The 19483-nt window shown below is 50.0% G+C and overlaps 1 protein-coding gene across 4 annotated transcripts in view; it reads left to right on the top strand.

Moving 5' to 3' along the window:
- LOC140402931 (GA-binding protein subunit beta-1-like) overlaps positions 1-19468 on the top strand; it is a 66434-nt gene extending 46966 nt beyond the window's left edge. For all 4 annotated transcript variants that reach the window (XM_072490573.1, XM_072490572.1, XM_072490574.1 and 1 more), the window contains 3 exons: positions 4172-4348; positions 6584-6696; positions 17463-19468. In XM_072490573.1, coding sequence (XP_072346674.1) covers positions 4172-4348; positions 6584-6696; positions 17463-17765 — 593 coding nt within the window. In that variant the 3' untranslated portion in view covers positions 17766-19468. The remainder of the gene's footprint in view (positions 1-4171; positions 4349-6583; positions 6697-17462) is intronic.
- Positions 19469-19483: the final 15 nt, after the last annotated feature.

Genomic DNA, 19483 nt, shown 5'->3' with positions numbered 1-19483 from the left:
TGGAAGGTGAATCAATGGGGTGAAGAGATCCAGCGGGAAACGCGTGTGCAGCTCGACGGACAATCACTGCTTGCACAATTTAATAATCACTAATATCGAGGGTTAAATGTCAGTCCCAGGGCACTGAGCAGAACTTTCCCGTTCTACTTCAAAGAGACATTGAGAGGATGCAGAGCTGGGCCGGAAAATGGCAGACGGAGTTTAACTCTGATAAGCGCGAGGTGATTCATTTTGGTGGGACAAATTTGAATGTGGATTACAGGGTCGACGGCAGGGTTCTGAGGAATGTGGAGGAACAGAGAGATCTTGGGGTTCATGTCCACAGATCTCTGAAGGTTGCCACTCAAGTGGATAGAGCCGTGAAGAAGGCCGATAGTGTGTTCGCGTTTATTAACAGGGGGCTTGAGTTTAAGAGCCGTGGGGTTATGCTGCAACTGTACAGGACCCTGGTGAGACCACATTTGGAGTATTGTGTGCAGTTCTGGTCACCTCATTACAGGAACATAGAACATTACAGCGCAGTACAGGCCCTTCGGCCCTCGATGTTGCACCGACCTGTGAAACCACTCTAAAGCCCATCTACACTATTCCATTTAAGGAAGGATGTGGAAGCATTGGAAAGGGTGCAAAGGAGATTTACCAGAATGCTGCCTGGTTTGCAGAATAGGTCTTATGAGGAAAGGTTGAGGGAGCTAGGGCTTTTCTCTTTGGAGCGGAGGAGGATGAGAGGCGACTTAATAGAGGTTTATAAGATAATGAGGGGGATAGATAGAGTGGACGTTCAGAGACTATTTCCTCGGGTGGATGTAGCTGTTACAAGGGGGCATAACTACAAGGTTCAGGGTGGGAGATATAGGAGGGATGTCCGAGGCAGGTTCTTTACTCAGAGTGGTTAGGGTGTGGAATGGACTGCCTGCTGTGATAGTGGAGCCGGACACTTGAGGAACTTTCAAGCGGTTATTGGATAGGCACATGGAGCACACCAGAATGACAGGGAGTGGGACAGCTCGATCTTAGTTTCGGACAATGCTCGGCACAACGTCGAGGGCCGAAGGGCCTGTTCTGTGCTGTACTGTTCTATAATAGCCTGTGAGACTTTGAAATATAGTGTCAAGATAACCATGCATAAACGTTTGTGATAGTATTAGTTTTGAGCTTAATGCTTGCTTCATGAAAACCTATTGGTTTTTTAGTGAGTTGAACCGTAACTAGCATATTTATTCCTTTGCCGTGTCTCGAGTTTTTTCTTTTCGTTCCTCACTAGAATGAATGGTAAAGAACTCCACCTGGCAATATGGCAGCAGTTATGATTTGATGTTTTTTAAAAAGTATCTTTGTAATTAACGTTTACTATTTTATTGTGGGGAAAAAAAGAATAGCCATACAGTTCGAAATGTTGGGCCTTAACTTCCGAGCTCCCCAGTGTTCAACTTAGCGTGTACCCTGAAGATGCGCTGGAGGCAAACCTCTTGAAACATGATGCATTGGGGTTTGCATGGCAAATGCCCAGAAGCGCACACACCCTTCGGGCAATCTCCCCACGCAGGGAACCATCCTGAAGTGCAATTTAAATCGGATGGTTCTGCCGGGGTTACACCAATAGTTACTCCAATGAAGTTAGTAGAATTAAAGCCACTTCTAACTCATGGGCATCTATTGTAAATATCCATGTCCTCAGAGCTTCAGCCGAGCCCTCGGCTGCCGGCCCAGACACATTACCAGTGCACGGGGGCTGTTTAGCACAGGGCTAAATCGCTGGCTTTGAAAGCAGACCCAGGCAGGCCAGCAGCGCGGGTTCAATTCCTGTACCAGCCTCCCCGAACAGGTGCCGGAATGTGGCTTTTCACAGTAACTTCATTTGAAACCTACTTGTGACAAGCGATTTTCATTTCATTTCATCGCCATCTCCCACTGGTTCCGATTCCACTCCCCCTCCGCATGCCCACCCTGTTTATTCCCGCGTATCCAAACTGCGTCCAGCCAGGCTCACTGATCTCTTTATCCTGAGGGTCCCGAGGCTGGGCATTACTTCCCGGCTGCTGCTGTGGACGCAGACAGCACAAGGCGGCTTTTAAACCTCCAATCCTTCAATTCACTCCTCCATCGATATATGGCTGCGATTCACCGAATTGGCAGGGAGGGGCGAATCTTAAAAGGGTTAAGTTGCGGGGACAGGTCACCAAGGCGAGACTTTTATTCCCTCGAGTATTGAAGGTTAAGGGGTGATCTATCCAAGATCTTTAAGGTGATCAAGTGGGTGTGTTAGGGTGGATCGTGATGTCCAGAAAGGGAGAAGGTAGTGTGAATTGAATTGTGTGTGTGTGTGTTGAGATGGTAAAGATGGGGACGGTGTTGCACTGGCTCTCTGGATTCCCCTCCTCCTACCCGCCTCAGCCAGCAGCAGGATTTTGTCTGTGCCATCGTAAGCTTTCGATTGCTGCCAGGCTGAAGTTGTGTCCCTGAGCGGCTCCTGGTGCGCTGGCCGACTGTACGGGTTGATGAAAGACCGAGTTGGAGACGCCTAGTGGCGGCGCTCAGCTTTTCCAGTCAGCCCAGGGTTGCTGGGAGTTTGCGATGTGGCTGGATGTGGTTGTGAAAGTGGAATAGCCCATGTGCGCGCGTGAATAGAGTAATTGAGATAACCAATCTTTTGAGAAACACGCGCTGAGGCGACAGCTGTAAAGAATATAAAGAATAGGAGCTAGATGTTTGGCCCTCCTGTTCCACCACTTTGTCAGCTTCTAGCTGATCTATTTGATCAACCACCCCATCCCCACAATCGCCATATTCCACTGATTCTCTCTTGTGTCAAAATATCCATTTCATAGAATTTACAGTGCCGAAGGAGGCCATTCAGCCCATCGAGTCTGCACCGGCTCTTGGAAAGAGCACCCTACCCAAGGTCAACACCTCCACCCTATCCCCATAACCCAGTAACTCCACCCAACATTAAGAGCAATTTTGGACACTAAGGACAATTTAGCGCGGCCAATCCACCTATCCTGCACATCTTTGGACTGTGGGAGGAAACCGGAGCACCCGGAGGAAACCCACGCACGCACGGGGAGGACGTGCAGACTCCGCACAGACAGTGACCCAAGCTGGAATCGAACCTGGGACCCTGGAGCTGTGAAGCAATTGTGCTAACCACTATGCTACCGTGCTGCCCATTGATCTTAGCTTTGTATATACGCAGCAACTGGAGTAGAGAATGGCAAAGATTCACAACCCTCTTGAATGTCTCCCTCCCCTCAGTCCAAAATGAGCAACCCCTTATCTGTGGGCAGTACAGTGGCACGGTGGTCAGCCCTGTTGCTTCACAGCGCCAGGTTCGATTCCCGACTTGGGTCACTGTCTGCACGTCCTCCCCGTGTCTGCGCGGGTTTCCTCCGGGCGCTCCGGTCTCCTCCCACGAGTCCCGAAAGACGCGCTTGTCGGGCGAATTGGACATTCTGAATTCTCCCTCCGCGTACCCGAACAGGCGCCGGAGTGTGGCGACTAGGGGCTTTTCACATTGCAAGTGACAGTAAATTATTACTGTGACCAGGAGGAAACGGCCTCTCCGCATCCACGCCGCCAAACCCCTCGGAATATTTTGTCTCGCTCAGATCACCTCCCATTCTTCTGAACCGCAGAGAGTACACAAGAACTCGTCATTCTTTCCCCAGAGTGTAATCCCCCTCTATACCGGCAGTGAGTCATGTGAATTTTCTTGAGTCAGTTTTGGGCAATAATTCACAGTTTTCCCAGATTTCGCTTTTAATTTCAGGAAAGCATCCCGTGGCACCATTCCATAGTCTTTTTTTTTTTCTCCTCGTGCCAAAGACCGAAAGTTGGAAAAAGCTGACCGTACTCTGGGAGAGCGCGACTGGGTTACGGGTTAGGCTGGGACCTTTCCGTTCGGGCACCTCTTCTCTTTCAGGTCCGAACCGAACGCCTGTCCAGACTGACCATCTCCAGCATGTTTAAAACTCTGGTGCGTTCGGTTTTGGTTTCCGATTACACCGCCATCTCGCGCCTCGATGCGAGAGCGAGGAGCCCTCGGTCCCGTTCTGGTGAACAGGCGCGGGGCGATGCTGAATCCCGCAGGATTGTATTTCCGCGTGCGCGGCTCTGCTCTCTTGAGCGAACTCGGTCGGTAACGATACTTCTTTTTTCTTGTCTCCGGCAGTGACGGAGGAAGTGGTCACTGCAGACTCGGTCGACTCGGCGATTCAGCAAGTGGTAGGGAGCGGCGGGCAGAGGGTCATCACCATTGTGACAGACGGTGGTGTGCAGCTCGGTAACCTTCCAGCGGGCATCAGCGCCGGCCAACCATTCATCGTGACCATGCAGGACGGCCAGCAAGGTAGGTGTCCCCCCCCCCCCTCCCTACCCGAGCAAGGGAGCACGGTGTGCCGCCCAGAATTGGGTTTAGTGGGGTACCCACAGATCTTGAAAAATGATCAGGAAAGTAGATACTGGATTTTCTTTCCCCTCCTGGTCCTTTTCTTCAGAGCTGAGGGCACCTGTTGCCCCCATTGAGGTCCTCCCACTCAGCCAAAGATGGATTGTGAGGCAAGGGAGAAGATGTCAGGGGCTCTGACGCTAATTTTCAAATCCGTTCTGGCCACAGGAGAGGTGCCAGAGGACTGCGGGTAGATAAGGTGGACACGGAGGCATGCGGGATACTTGCCTTCATTAATTGAGATGTGGGGATGCTGGTGTTGGACTGGGGTGAGCACAGTAAGACGTCTTACAACACCAGCTTAAAGTCCAACAGGCTTGTTTGGAATCATTAGCTTTCGGAGCACTGCTCCTTCCTCGAGTAATCGAGGCCTAGAATATAAGAATAGGGTTACGATGGAGCTGTATAATACGCTGGTTAGGACACAGCTCGAGTACTGTGTGCAGTTCTCGTCGCCACTCTATAGGAAGGATGTGACTGCGCTGGAGAGGGTGCGGGGGGAGATTCACCAGGATGCTGCCTGGGCCGGAGCGTTTCAGCTGTGAAGAGAGGCTGGTTAGGCCGGGGTTGTTTTCCTTGGAGCTGAGGGGGGGGGACCTGATCGAGGGGGACAAAATGATGAGGGACACGGGTAGGGTGGATAGGGAGGAACCTTTCCCCTTAGCGAAGGGGCCATTAACCAGGGGGCACAGATTTAAGGCCAGGGGCAGTAGAATTTGAGGAAAAACAATTTCACCCAGAGGGTGGTGGGAACCTGGAACTCGCCGCCTGAAAGGGAATGTAGAGGCGGGAACCACCACACTTGAAGCGCCGTCGCCGCGCAGGGCTACGGACCAAGTGCTGGAGAACGGGATCAGAACAGACAGGTGCTCGATGGCCGGCCCAAAGACGATGGGCCGAAGGGCCTCTTTGCGTGCTGTAGAAACTCGATGACCCGAACTCTCTGACTCTATTTAAACTTCCAACTGCTTGCTAAGCCACACGCAGCTGTAAAGATAGGAACCCTTCCCTGCTGTGGGACTGCACAGAGAATCAGAGCATTAAATAAATCTGAGCTTCCCTCAGCGAGGACACCCGTCACGAGAAACTCTAGAACCAGCCATCCAGTGAGCCTCGCTGGAGGGTGCGCATGTTTGCGTCATCGGGACGTTAAATCCGGCTGCGACGTCTCCAGTTGATTGTCACCGCTCACTATCAGATCTCAAACACGAGGGTGAGATATTAGAGGTACCGTGGATTATTACATCTCTCTTTTCCCCCTTCCCCCAAACACCTCAGCAAGAAGGAAAACATTGTGGGACAAATATCGGTAGTAACTGGGTTGAGGAAAGTATCAGATGGAGCGCAGTGGCCTGATAACGAGGCAGAATATGGGTACTGCCTGTGCTAAAGTCAATATTTTCCCGCTTCTGTCGTAGAAAGATTCAACACACTCGTTAAGACAAAATAACAAAGCTTTATTTTCAAAAAGACTGCATGCAGTACTGGCTGAAACTTGAAGTCAGAGAGCAGTCAACAAAACTGCTGAGTCTTTCGCAAGTTCCGCACTTTCGCAGAGAATTAGCTCAATATTTATACATTATCATTATCAAGATTGTGTGACAACAGTATGGTCAGGAGTTTGATCGGAAATACAAACGGAAGCATAGAACAGACCTTTTTTGGTCGCATCACTCATATCATTATCTTGTCCTTGGAGGGAACATTGAAAGGTCGGAATAGAATGATTTCTTCCTGAACTTATCTTGATTTAATTCCTACGGCCCTGGGTTATGACGAGTTAGTTTTATCAGGAGTTGCCGAGGTCCGGTGTTTTGGAATGGCTCGACCCTCGCTGATCTTTTCAGACTTCAAGTTATGCAGAGTTGGCCTTATCAGTCTTACAGTCTGAAATGGTTAGGGCAGCATTTCTCACACGGGTCTGGTGAGCTGTGAGCATTCTTTACCTGGGCTTGGGGAGCTGGAATGAAGAGTTTCAGTCTATCTGGTATTGTCTCCAACCTTTTGACCAGTCTTCCCATTGACCAGTTTTCCCATCATGCCATTCCTTAATTCTTACCATATCACCCCTGATTAATCCGAGAGTTCTGCTCGCCCAGGCAATACTACTTAGCTGAATCCTGTTCTTGCCTCTAGTTCTGACGGTCCCCACCACCCATATTGAAGAGGAGACCATCATCACAGAAGAAATGTCAACAAAGAAACAGTGTCTGGAGGAGGTCCTTAACCACTCTGAGCGAATAGAGAAGGTAGAGTCTTTATTCTTTTTCTTATCAAAAAAACCCCCCCAGCTTGTTACTGTTAATTTGTGAATCTCATCAAAATGCAAGTGAAAGTTAAGGTTCCACCGAAACGATCAGCGGTTAAGACCGTGGACGTGTCAAATAAACCAAAACAATGGTTCAGGTTGCTGAAAGCGAGGCTGGTCAATAAGGCCATGTTTAAAAAGGAAAGCAAGACACCCTGGTTTATTTCTAGAAAGATCGAATTGCAAAGCCGTGTAGAGAGTTCGTGCTAAACTTGCACCAATCCTTGGCTTTGCCGCACTTGCACTTACAAAGAACAAAGAAAAGTACAGCACAGGAACAGGCCCTTCGGCCCTCCAAGACCATGCTGCCCGACTAAACTACAATCTTCTACACTTCCTGGGTCCGTATCCCTCTATTCCCATCCTATTCATGTATTTGTCAAGATACCCCTTAAACGTCACTATCGTCCCTGCTTCCACCACCTCCTCCGGTATCGAGTTCCAGGCACCCACTACCCTCTGCGTAAAGAACTTGCCTCGTACATCTACTCTAAACCTTGCCCCTCGCACCTTAAACCTCTGCCCCCTAGTAATTGACCCCTCTACCCCGGGGGAAAGCCTCTGACTATCCAAAAGCCTCTGACTGACACTTGGCCCCCTTATCGTTATAAAATCAAATATGAAGGAGTCACTGAAGAAGGTGCAAATCAAATCAATGGGAAGATACGAAAACCACAGGTTACACCAGTCGCACAAGATCGAATGGACCGGGGGCTCCTGCCTCTAGAAAAGCGAGTGCTGAAGGGTGAGCTGATAGAGGTCGCTCATTTCGGGATGAGATGAGGAGAAATTCCTTCGCTGCAAAGTTCTACGAACCTTTGGGACTCTAAACCCCAGTCATTGAGAATCTTCAAGGCTAAGATCGATAGATGTGTGTTTTAACCTCAGTGGGCCACATAGCTTCATAAGATATAGGAGCAGAATTAGGCCATTCGGCCCATCGAGTCTGCTCCGCCATTCTGATATGTTCCTCATCTGCTACCTACGATGTTACAGGCCAACAGCTGGATTGTGAAATCTGCCGGAGCAACTCCTCCCTAGAACACGTGACCTAGGAGCGGGGAGTCGGCAATTTAGCCTCCCGAGCCTAACACCCGCAAAGGTGATCATGGCTGATCCCATCCTGGCCCCGACTCCACCGTCCTGCCCGTTCTCCATGACCCTTCAACCCTTTACCAATTTAAAAACCTGTCTTAACTCATCGCTTCTCATCCTTGTGGCTAAGGCGAGCGTGAGGTCAGGTGTAATGCCTGGATCTGATATGTCTCTCTTGTGGGGACCATGAATTGGATTCAATTTGAATTGTTTTTTGGAGCAGGCAAGGAGCTGGATTAGGGGTTCGCCCCTGTCCCACACTCTGAGCCCTGGCTTTGTAACTCCGATAAAGTAATAAAAAATTTAAAAAATCTGTCTAACCCCTCCTTAAATTTACTCACTCTCCCTGCATCCACCACATTCTGGGGCAGCGAATTCCACAGATTCACAACCCTTTGGGAGAAGTAGTTTCTCCTCCAATCAGTTGTAAATTTGCTGCCTCTTAATCTAAGATTATGACCTCTGGTTTTAGAAAGCCCCACAAGGGGAAGCATCCGCTCCACGTCTACTTTATCCAGACCTTTTAGCATCTTGTAGACCTCGATTTGATCTCCCCTCGTTCTTCTAAGCGCTAGAGAGAGCATAGGCCTAAACTGTTCAATCTCTCCTCGTACGACAAGCCCCTCACCTCCGGGATCAATCTAGTGAACCTCTGAACTGCCTCCAGTGCCGCTACATCCCTCCTCCAATACGGGGACCAAAACGCTGCACAAGACTCCAGGTGCGGCCTCACCAATGCCTTGTATAGAATCATAGAATTTACAGTGCAGAAGGAGGCCATTCGGCCCATCGAGTCTGCACCGGCTCTTGGAAAGAGCACCCTACCCAAGCCCACACCTCCACCCTATCCCCATAACCCAGTAACCCCACCCAACACTAAGGACAATTTTGGACACTAAGGGACAATTTATCATGGCCAATCCCACCTAACCAGCACATCTTTGGACTGTGGGAGGAAACCGGAGCACCCGGAGGAAACCCACACACACACTGGGAGGACGTGCAGACTCCGCACAGACAGTGACCCAAGCCGGGAATCGAACCTGGGACCCTGGAGCTGTGAAGCAATTGTGCTAACCACCGTGCTAACGTGCTGCCCAAATTAGCAGAGATGTTTATGAAGGGGTGGGGGAGGTGAAGGGAGAAAGGAAAGGGATAGAAGGATATGTTGCTGGGATGATGTGAAGCTCGAATGGAGTCGCATCGATACAGATCAGCTGTGAAATTCCATGCAACCAGAAATGGATGTTTTTTAGTTAACTTGCTAAGGAGCTATGGTGGGTACACGGTAGGAGTGCTCTGCTGCATTACAGTACTATCTGGAGCACTAACTCCTATGTCTGAGACAGAGTTTCCTGACTGAAATCTCATCAGATTCTGGCCAGGTTTATCGGCAGGAATATCTACTGCGGTGGGTATATTATAGAATCATAGAATTTACAGTGTAGAAGGAGGCCATTCGGCCCATCGAGTCTGCACCGGCCCTTTGAAAGAGCACCCTACTTCAGACCACACCTCCACCCTGCCCCGTAGCCCACCTAACCTCTTGGACACTAAGGGACAATTTAGCACGGCCAATCCGCCTAATCTGAACATCTTTGGACACTGAGGGACAATTTAGCACGGCCAATCCACCTAACCTGCACATCTTTGGACACTAAGGGACAATTTAGCACGGCCAATCCACCTAACCTGCACATCTCTGGACACTTAGGGCCAATTTAGCACGGCCAATCCACCTAACCTGCACATCTTTGGACACTAAGGGCCAATTTAGCACGGCCAATCCACCTAACCGGCACATCTTTGGACACTAAGGGACAATTTAGCACGGCCAATCCACCCAACCTGCACATCTCTGGACACTTAGGGCCAATTTAGCACGGCCAATCCACCTAACCTGCACATCTTTGGACACTAAGGGACAATTTAGCACGGCCAATCCACCCAACCTGCACATCTCTGGACACTTAGGGACAATTTAGCACGGCCAATCCACCTAACCTGCACATCTTTGGACACTAAGGGCCAATTTAGCACGGCTAATCCACCTAACCTGCACATCTTTGGACACTAAGGGGCAATTTAGCACGGCCAATCCGCCTAACCCGCACATCTTTGGACACTAAGGGACAATTTAGCACGGCCAATCCACCTAACCTGCACATCTTTGGACACTAAGGGACAATTTAGCACGGCCAATCCACGTAACCTGCACATCTTTGGACACTAAGGGCAATTTAGCACGGCCAATCCACCTAACCCGCACATCTTTGGACACTAAGGGACAATTTAGCACGGCCAATCCACATAACCTGCACATCTTTGGACACTAAGGGACAATTTAGCATGGCCAATCCACCTAACCTGCACATCTTTGGACACTAAGGGACAATTTAGCACGGCCAATCCACCTAACCTGCACATCATTAGACACTAAGGGACAATTTAGCCCGGCCAATCCACCTAACCTGCACATCTCTGGACACTAAGGGATAATTTAGCACGGCCGATCCACCTAACCTGCACATCTTTGGACATTAACGGACAATTTAGCACGGCCAATCCACCTCCCCAGCACATCTTTGGACACTAAGGGGCAATTTAGCACGGCCAATCCACCTAACCTGCATATCTTTGGACACTAAGGGACAATTTATCATGGTCAATCCACCTAACCTGAACATCTTTGGACTGTGGGAGGAAACCGGAGCACCCAGAGGAAACCCACGCACTCATGGGGAGAACGTGTAGACTCCACACAGACAGTGACCCAAGCTGGGAATCGAACCTGGGACCCTGGAGCTGTGAAGCAATTGTGCTAACCACCGTGCTAACGTGCTGCCTAAATTAGCAGAGATGTTTATGAAGGGGTGGGGGAGGTGAAGGGAGAAAGGAAAGGGATAGAAGGATATGTTGCTGGGATGATGTGAAGCTCGAATGGAGTCGCATCGATACAGATCAGCTGTGAAATTCCATGCAACCAGAAATGGATGTTTTTTAGTTAACTTGCTAAGGAGCTATGGTGGGTACACGGTAGGAGTGCTCTGCTGCATTACAGTACTATCTGGAGCACTAACTCCTATGTCTGAGACAGAGTTTCCTGACTGAAATCTCATCAGATTCTGGCCAGGTTTATCGGCAGGAATATCTACTGCGGTGGGTATATTATAGAATCATAGAATTTACAGTGCAGAAGGAGGCCATTCGGCCCATCGAGTCTGCACCGGCCCTTTGAAAGAGCACCCTACTTCAGACCACACCTCCACCCTGCCCCGTAGCCCACCTAACCTCTTGGACACTAAGGGACAATTTAACACGGCCAATCCACCTCAATCTGCACATCTCTGGACACTAAGGGACAATTTAGCACGGCCAATCCACCTAACCTGCCCATCTCTGGACACTAAGGGACAATTTAGCTCGGCCAGTCCACCTAACCTCCACATCTTTGGACACTAAGGGGCAATTTAGCACGGCCAATCCACCTAACCTGCACATCTTTGGACACTAAGGGGCAATTTAGCGCGGCCAATCCACCTAACCTGCACATCTTTGGACACTAAGGGACAATTTAGCGCGGCCAATCCACCTAACCTGCACATCTTTGGACACTAAGGGACAATTTAGCACGGCCAATCCACCTAACCTGCCCATCTCTGGACACTAAGGGACAATTTAGCACGGCCAATCCACCTAACCTGCACATCTTTGGACACTAAGGGACAATTTAGCACGGCCAATCCACCTAACCTGCACATCTTTGGACACTAAGGGCAATTTAGCACGGCCAATCCACCTAACCTGCACATCTTTGGACTGTGGGAGGAAACCGGAGCACCCGGAGGAAGCCCACCCACACATGGGGAGGATGTGCAGACTCCGCACAGACAGTGACCTCAAAGCCGAAATTGAACGCGGGACCCTGAAGCTATGAGGCAGCAGTGCTAACCACCGTGCCGCCCCTGACCTGTTTGTTAACTGTAGCCCTGCTGCTTGACTTCAGGACACACGTGTTGCTAGTGAGGGTGAGGAGGAATGGTGAGGGCGGTCACGACTTGAGCTGTAAGACGCGAGACTCCTCAAGTGCCTTCTCTCCCAGCACAGCAGGTATCAGGATGCTTCTGTGAAGTGCTGCCAAATGGTCGTAAGGCCTGCAGCCTCTTTCCTTCTTCGCCCGAACCCCTCTCCTTTGCCAGCGCCATCACATTGCGTATTAGACTGAATGCAGAGTTCAGCAGGATGGAATCATATGTTATGCGTAAATGTTAAGTAAACACTTGTCATGGGACGTTATAATAACTGGTTCGTTGGAAGACTGTGCCCACTGCCGGCTTCAGTTGCGATACATCCAACTTTCGGATTTTGCCTCTGCATCCAAGACCAACCTCTACTTGCGTTAAGCTGTGTAGATTTTACATATGTTGTAAGAAAATTCATTTTTCTGAAAAAGGGTGCTGCTTTGGGATGTTTTCCCCGTCCCTGCGTGGGGTTCCTCCGGGTGCTCCGGTTCCCTCCCACAGTCCGAAGGTGTGCCGGTTACGTGCTGTAAAAAAATTGTCCCTTCGTGTCCAGGGATGTGCGGGTCAAGTGGGGTTTGAGGGATAGGCCGAGAGCCTGGTTCGGGTGCTCTTTCAGAGGGTGGGTGCAGACTCGATGGGCCGAAGGGCCTCCTGCACTGCTGGGATTCTGTCATACCAATTTCTTCCGTCTCCGAAAGAATGTCCTTGGAAAGAAGCTTTACCCACATGATTGAGATTCTGGTCACGACAGAGACAGGCGCTGATCATCAAATGAGTTTACCCAAGGGGTTAATGTAGCGACACTGCAACTAGGTAAACACTAGAGGGAGCACCAGAGACATCATGACACACAGTCATTCAACCAATAGGTCAGTAAGATAGGACACGACCAATGGGCAACCAAGAGGTGACACTACCACAAGGGGGCTACCCATAAAAAAGGACAGGGCCAATCCACCTGCATGCTCTTTCTCTTTCCATAGGCAACACTCCGAGAGACAGGGGCAGATCAGGAAGCATCACACCCACTGCATGGCTTAGAGCAGGCTGGTTAGTTAGATTGAGTTACTATAGTTAGATTAGCAGGAGAGTCGAACTCGAGTAGCAGAATTGTTAACTGTTCAATATCTCCAAGTCCGAACCTTCCTTTGTCAGAGCAGACATCAAGGAAGCAGCTACTGCTACACGAAGAAGCAGAACACAACAAAAATTTGAGAACATGAAAATAGGATCAGGAGTAGTAGACCACACAGCTGGCGAGCCTGCTCCTCCATTCCATACGGTCATACAAAGAACTATACAGCCCAGGAACAGGCCCTTCGGCCCTCCAAGCCTGTACCAGTCATGATACCAACCTTTGCCAAAACCCTCAGCACTTCCTTGTGTCGTGTCCCTCTATACCCGTCCTATCCATGTGTTTGTTGAGGTGCCTTTGGAACGCCGTTAATGTATCCATTTCCACAACCTCCCCGGGCCACGCGCACCTCCTCTAAACATTGCCCCACGGACCTTAAACCTCTGCCCCCTGGTGAATGACCCCTCCACCCTGGGAAAGAGTGCCTGCCCACCCACTCTGTCCACGCCCCTCTTAATCTTGCAGACCTCTATCAGGTCGCCTCTCAACCTCCGCCTTTCTAATGAAAACAGTCCGAGTCTATTCAACTTCTCCGCATCGCTAACACCCTCAAGCCCAGGAAATATCCTGGTAAACCACCCTCTCCAAAGCCTCCACGTCCTTCTGGTAGTGTGGCCACCAGAATTGTGCGCAATATTCTAAGTGCGGCCGTACCCAGGTTCCGTACAACTGCAGCCTGACTCGCCAGTTTTTGTGTCGGAGCTTTGGGCTACAATTCCAAACCAAAAACCTATCCCAGCCTTAAACTTATTCAGTGGAAAGAATCTGTCCGCGTCTGCTGTTATGGGCCAGGGTTTAGAGAACCCCAAAGTGTATCATGGAGTTCACCTGACCCACAACTTTGACTAGATTGTGGTATGGGGAGCACACGGCCCACTCTACAGGTGTGGGACAGCAGAAATGGAAAAGTATTTTTTAAAGCAAAATAATGTTTATTCTATGAACTCAAGTTAACCTTTTTAAAACATACAGTGAACGCCTTAGCAACCATTAATTCAAATACAACCCCCAAAGAATACAACACTAAGTAATCCTTTAAGCTTTCCCTTTAACATCCATAAGACTTAAAAACACCTTTTAACAGAAAGACATCAGGTTTAACTTCACTACTGAGAACAGTTACCAGGTTGAGATCAGCAAACGGACACTCAGAAACTTGCAGAGATTCACACACATCCTGCTGTGATTGCAGCTTCTCCCAAACTGAAATGAAACCAAACCCACCCTGCAGCAAACAGCCTAAAGCGAAAGTAAAAAGCTGACAGACAGCCCAGCTCCACCCACTCTCTGACATCACTGCAGTAATAAACACCCATTTCTTAAAGGTACTCTCACATGACACTGCCCGAATGAGCCCATTTAGATTGCCTCATCCAAACAGAATATAAACCCAATGTGTTCAGCCTCTCATGACAGGCGAACTCCTTCATTCCGAGGACCAATCTTGTGAACCTTTGCTGTACTGTCTACAATGCAAGCAAATCCTCTCTTAATTGTAGAGACCAAAGGTGCACACGGCTATTACAGATGTGTCTCACCAAAACCCGACTTAGCTGTAGCAAGATTTCTTTATTGCAATCAAGGCCAACATGTAATTTGCCTTCCTGATTGCTTACTGCACCTGCATGCTAACTTTCATAGAAGATAAAACATTCCAGCGCAGTACAGGCCCTTCGGCCCTCGATGTTGCGCCGACCTGTGAAACCACTCTAAAGCCCATCTACACTATTCCCTTATCGTCCATATGTCTATCCAATGACCATTTGAATGCCCTTCGTGTTGGCGAGTCCACTACTGTTGCAGGCAGGGCATTCCACACCCTTACTACTCTGAGTAAAGAACCTACCTCTGAAAACTTTCCTATATCTATCTCCCCTCAATTTAAAGCTATGTCCCCTCGTGCTAGACATCACCATCCGAGGAAAAAGGTTCTCACTGTCCACCCTATCTAATCCTCTGATCATCTTGTGTGCCTCAATTAAGTCACCTATTAGCCTTCTTCTTTCTAAAGAAAATAACCTCAAGTCCCTCAGCCTTTCCTCATAAGATCTTCCCTCCATACCAGGCAACATTCTGGTAAATCTCCTCTGCACCCTTTCCAATGCTTCCACATCCTTCCTATAATGCGGCGACCAGAATTGCACGCAATACTCCAAATGCGGCCGCACCAGAGTTCTGTACAGCTGCAACATGACCTCATGGCTCCGAAACTCAATCCCTCTACCAATAAAAGCTAACACACCGTACGCCTTCTTAACAACCCTCTCAACCTGGGTGGCAATTTCAGGGATCTGCATTCCTTGTTGTCTTTGAAGATCAACGCATACCAGTTACTTAAGCAGAGTGCTCTTTCCAGGAGCTGGTGCAAACTTGATGGGCCGAATGGCCTCCTTCCACTGTAGGGATTCCGTGACCCTTGGGTTTCTCACCTTTCTGCTTTTTTATTCTTACAATCAAAGTAAATAACTTCACAACGTCCCTACATTGTACTCCCATCTCGTTCCCTTTCCACCTTGCTGGACTGTATCTTTTTGTCCTCCCCACAGCTTGCCTTCCCACCTAACTTAGGTCAGCAGCAAACCCGGGTGCGTTACTCTCCGTCTCCTCATCTAGGTCGTTATCTAGATTGTAAACATGCCAGCGACTGCAGCACTCCACTATCCACTGCCGTCCAACTTGAAACAGCTCCGTTTATGACCGCTCTCTCTCCATTTTCTGTCCGTTACCCAATCCCCAATCCATGCTAATATGTTACCCCAACTCCATGCGCCCTTATCTTACATGTTTTGCCTTCTGGAAATCCAGGTATCCTATATCTACCTGTCCCCCTCTATCTACCCTACTAGCTACATCCTCCAAAAATTTGTCAAACAGTATTTCCCTTTCGTAAAGCTGCGTTATCTCGTTCTAATCATACCATGCTTGTCTAAGACTTCCTAAATAATAGATTCCACCATTTGCCCAGCAACCAGCGTTAATCTAACTGGCCTGTAGTTCACTGTTTTCTCTCTCTCTCTCTCCCTCCTTACTTGGAAAGCGGTTGTAACGTTTGCCAACTTCCAATCTAACGGGACCATTCCCGAATCTCCGGAATTTTGGAAAATTGCAGGGAGCACACATGCCACCTCTGCTGCTCCCGCTGTACGAACCCTCAGGCACAGGCCGTCTGGTCCCGGGGATTTGTCGGATTTTAATTCCTCCAAACCTTCACCTCTGCTGATATTAATTTCCCTAATTTCGCACTCATTTTAGCCTCGAGGTTGTCATCGGTTTCTGGTCTGGAAGGTGTGTCTTCTTCCGTGAAAGCATTTATTCAGTGCCTCTGCCGTTCCCCATGATAATACTTCCTCAGTCACCAACTTTAGATACTCTCTTCCTTTTTATATACTTGTTAAAGCTCCAATCTCCTTTTTTAAAAAATATATTCCTGCCGAGATTACTCTCATTTTATTTATTCCTCTTTTTGGCAACTTTTGTGGTGTCCCTTTGCTCTTTTCTAAAACATTCCCAAACGCTCTAAGACTTGCTACTGCTTTTTGGGGACATTCGACACAACAATGGGGTGTCACGGTAGCACAGTGGTTAGCACCGTCACTTCACAGCTCCAAGGTCCCAGGTTCGATTCCCGGCTTGGGTCACTGTCTGAGCAGAGTCTACACGTTCTCCCCCGTGTCTGCGTGGGTTGCCTCCGGGCGCTCCGGTTTCCTCCCACAAGTCCCGAAAGACGTGCTGTTAGATAATTTCGACATTCTGAATTCTCCCCCTGCGTACCCGAACAGGCCGACTGTGGCGTGTGGCGACTGGGGGATTTTCACAGTAACTTCTTTGCAGTGTTAATGTAAGCAGCACGGTAGCATTGTGGATAGCACAATTGCTTCACAGCTCCAGGGTCCCAGGTTCGATTCCGGCTTGGGTCACTGTCTGTGCGGAGTCTGCACATCCTCCCCGTGTGTGCGTGGGTTTCCTCCGGGTGCTCCGGTTTCCTCCCACAGTCCAAAGATGTGCAGGTTAGGTGGATTGGCCGCGATAAATTGCCTTTAGTGTCCAAAATTGCCCTTAGTGTTGGGTGGGGTTACTGGGTTATGGGGATAGGGTGGAGGTGTTGACCTGGGGGAGGGTGCTCTTTTCAAGAGCCGGTGCAGACTCGATGGGCCGAATGGCCTCGTTCTGCACTGTAAATTCTATGATAAGCCTACTTGTGACAATAAAGATTATTATTGTTATTAAGTCGGGGTGGCGAGTGGTTCGGAGGGGGAACCTGCGGGTGGCAGCATTCCCCATGTGTCTGCTGCCCCCTCGTCCGTCTAGGTGGTGGAGGTGGCGGGTTTGGAAGGTGCTGTCGAAGGCGAGTGTCAAATTGCTACAGCTCCTCTTCTGGATGGTGCTCACTCACTCCTGCCGTGTCGGGAGTGGGGAGTGAATGTTTCAGGTATTATTAAGGGTTTGTCGTTTCAGGAAACCAACGATTGCATGGAGCGGGAACTACTTCAGAAGCAGCTCCACGAGGCGAACCGCAAAGCCCAGGAGTACCGGCAGCAGCTGATGAAGAAGGAGCAAGAGGCCGAGGAGTACCGCATGAGACTGGAGGCCATCGCGCGGCTCCACACCACGGCCGAGGAGATCACTGTGGTGGAGGAGGTCGCGGATGACGGCAGCACCACGGTGATCACCATGGCAGCCGAGCTGGAGGGTCCCGAGACCACGGTGGAAACGATGGAGCAGCCCACGGACATGGCGACGGAGACAGTGACTTCGTAAAAAAAATGGAAAACCTCCTCGGTTGGCCGAACTGTTCCTGGCGCATTTTGTTTATTACAGTCTGTGTGCCCGCATGCGCGGGAACCATAAGCAGCTTGGGTGGAGGGGGGGGGGGCAAGCTTTTGGTCACTGCCACACACCCCCCCCCCCCACAAACACACACACCCCCCCACAAACACACACACACACAGACGTTCAATTTCTGATCGCACCTGTTGCAACTCAACACCAGGAAACCTCCAAACGCTAGCAGGTACGGTTTGTTTTCCCCAGACCTTCGAAACGAAAAGTGGGGGGGTCATTAAACTCTGGAAACTACAGTTCGAGCCCGTGCAGACAAGAAACAAAAATAACTAGAACCCAGTCGGGGCCGTTGGTTTTGTGGGTGATGGGCGGAAGGAGGGGAGAGCGGTAATTAAACCCCTTCGCCGTCTGCGCCGTTTTGTCCTGCGACTGAAGTTCGAGAGCCATAGGAAGGGATTGGCTGGCGAAACGGCGCAGACCCTGCAGCTAACGTGTCCACACCCCTGGGCACCGTAAGGGCGTCCGTCCTCTCCGCGTCGCGTGGGTGCATTTTTAACCGTATATTTTTGTTTTGAAAAGAACAGCAGGGACTGCTTGCCTCGGTGACGGAGAAGAAAGAAAGAGCACAGAATCTTCCGGTGGATGATTTTAAATTATTTTAAAACGTGAGCACCTTCCGCATCTGAAATATGCAACCGGTTACTCCTCTGGTAACGGGGATAGTTTAGGTTCGTGGGCAGATTGGGGCCGATGATGGAGGCTTTTAAAAGTGGTTCTCGGGCGGCGCGGTGGTTAGCACTGGGTCCCGGGTTCGATCCCGGCTCCGGGTCACTGTCCGTGTGGAGTTTGCACATTCTCCCCGTGTCTGCGTGGGGTTCGCCCCCACAGCCCAAAGATGTGCAGGGTAGGTGGATTGGTCACGCTAAATTGTCCCTTAATTGGAAAAAAATTAATTGGGTACTCTTACATTTTTTTTTTTTTAACTGTTTCTGCCGATAGTTTTTGTCACCCGACGTATCAATTTTTTTTGTCCATATCCCGACAAGTGTGTCTGTCCGACCGGTGTAAACCCCCCCCCCCTCCAAACCGTTGGTAGGTGGACAGGGAGTTTTAAAATCCCATTTCCCGCTCTTCTTCAGGGTCTGTAAAAGACTTGCATTTGTATAGCAATGCTGGCACGGCTCAGAGACGTCACCTGCAGTGAATCACCCTGCAGCGCAAGTGACGTGTTGTTATGGAGGCAACGTTCCAACAGACCAGGTGGCGGCAGGGCTGGGTGCTACCTGGCCCCCTTCTGCCAGAGAGCGGTATCCTTAACCGCGGTGGGTGACCATGAGCGGGAGGGAGCCCCCCCCCCATATTCAGCTGCAGAGATGCTATTTTGAAAGCGAGCATGGGACAGAGTTGAGATGTCGTCTCTTCTCTTCCCCCCCCCCCCCCCCCCCCCCCCCACACACACACACACTCCTCCTTCTGTTTTCTTGACACCTCCGTGGGCCCTAATCCTGGCTGCGGAGGGGGGCCCCCTCCCCGGTACGGTGAATAGCCTGCGTCATCGCTTGGCCTTGGGGTCGTCAAATCTGCTCGGGCGTATTCCTGAAGGTTTTCTCCCCACCGCACCCCCCTCACAGCTTTTAACGCCCTCTATTTCACTGCCAACAACACCCCCCCCCCCCCCCCCCCCCAACCCATCT

The sequence above is a fragment of the Scyliorhinus torazame genome, chromosome 26 (assembly GCF_047496885.1).
Source record: "Scyliorhinus torazame isolate Kashiwa2021f chromosome 26, sScyTor2.1, whole genome shotgun sequence".
NCBI classification, from domain to species: Eukaryota; Metazoa; Chordata; class Chondrichthyes; order Carcharhiniformes; family Scyliorhinidae; genus Scyliorhinus; species Scyliorhinus torazame.
The sequence above is the reverse complement of the archived record's forward strand: the minus strand, read 5'-3'. Positions and strand labels throughout refer to the sequence as shown.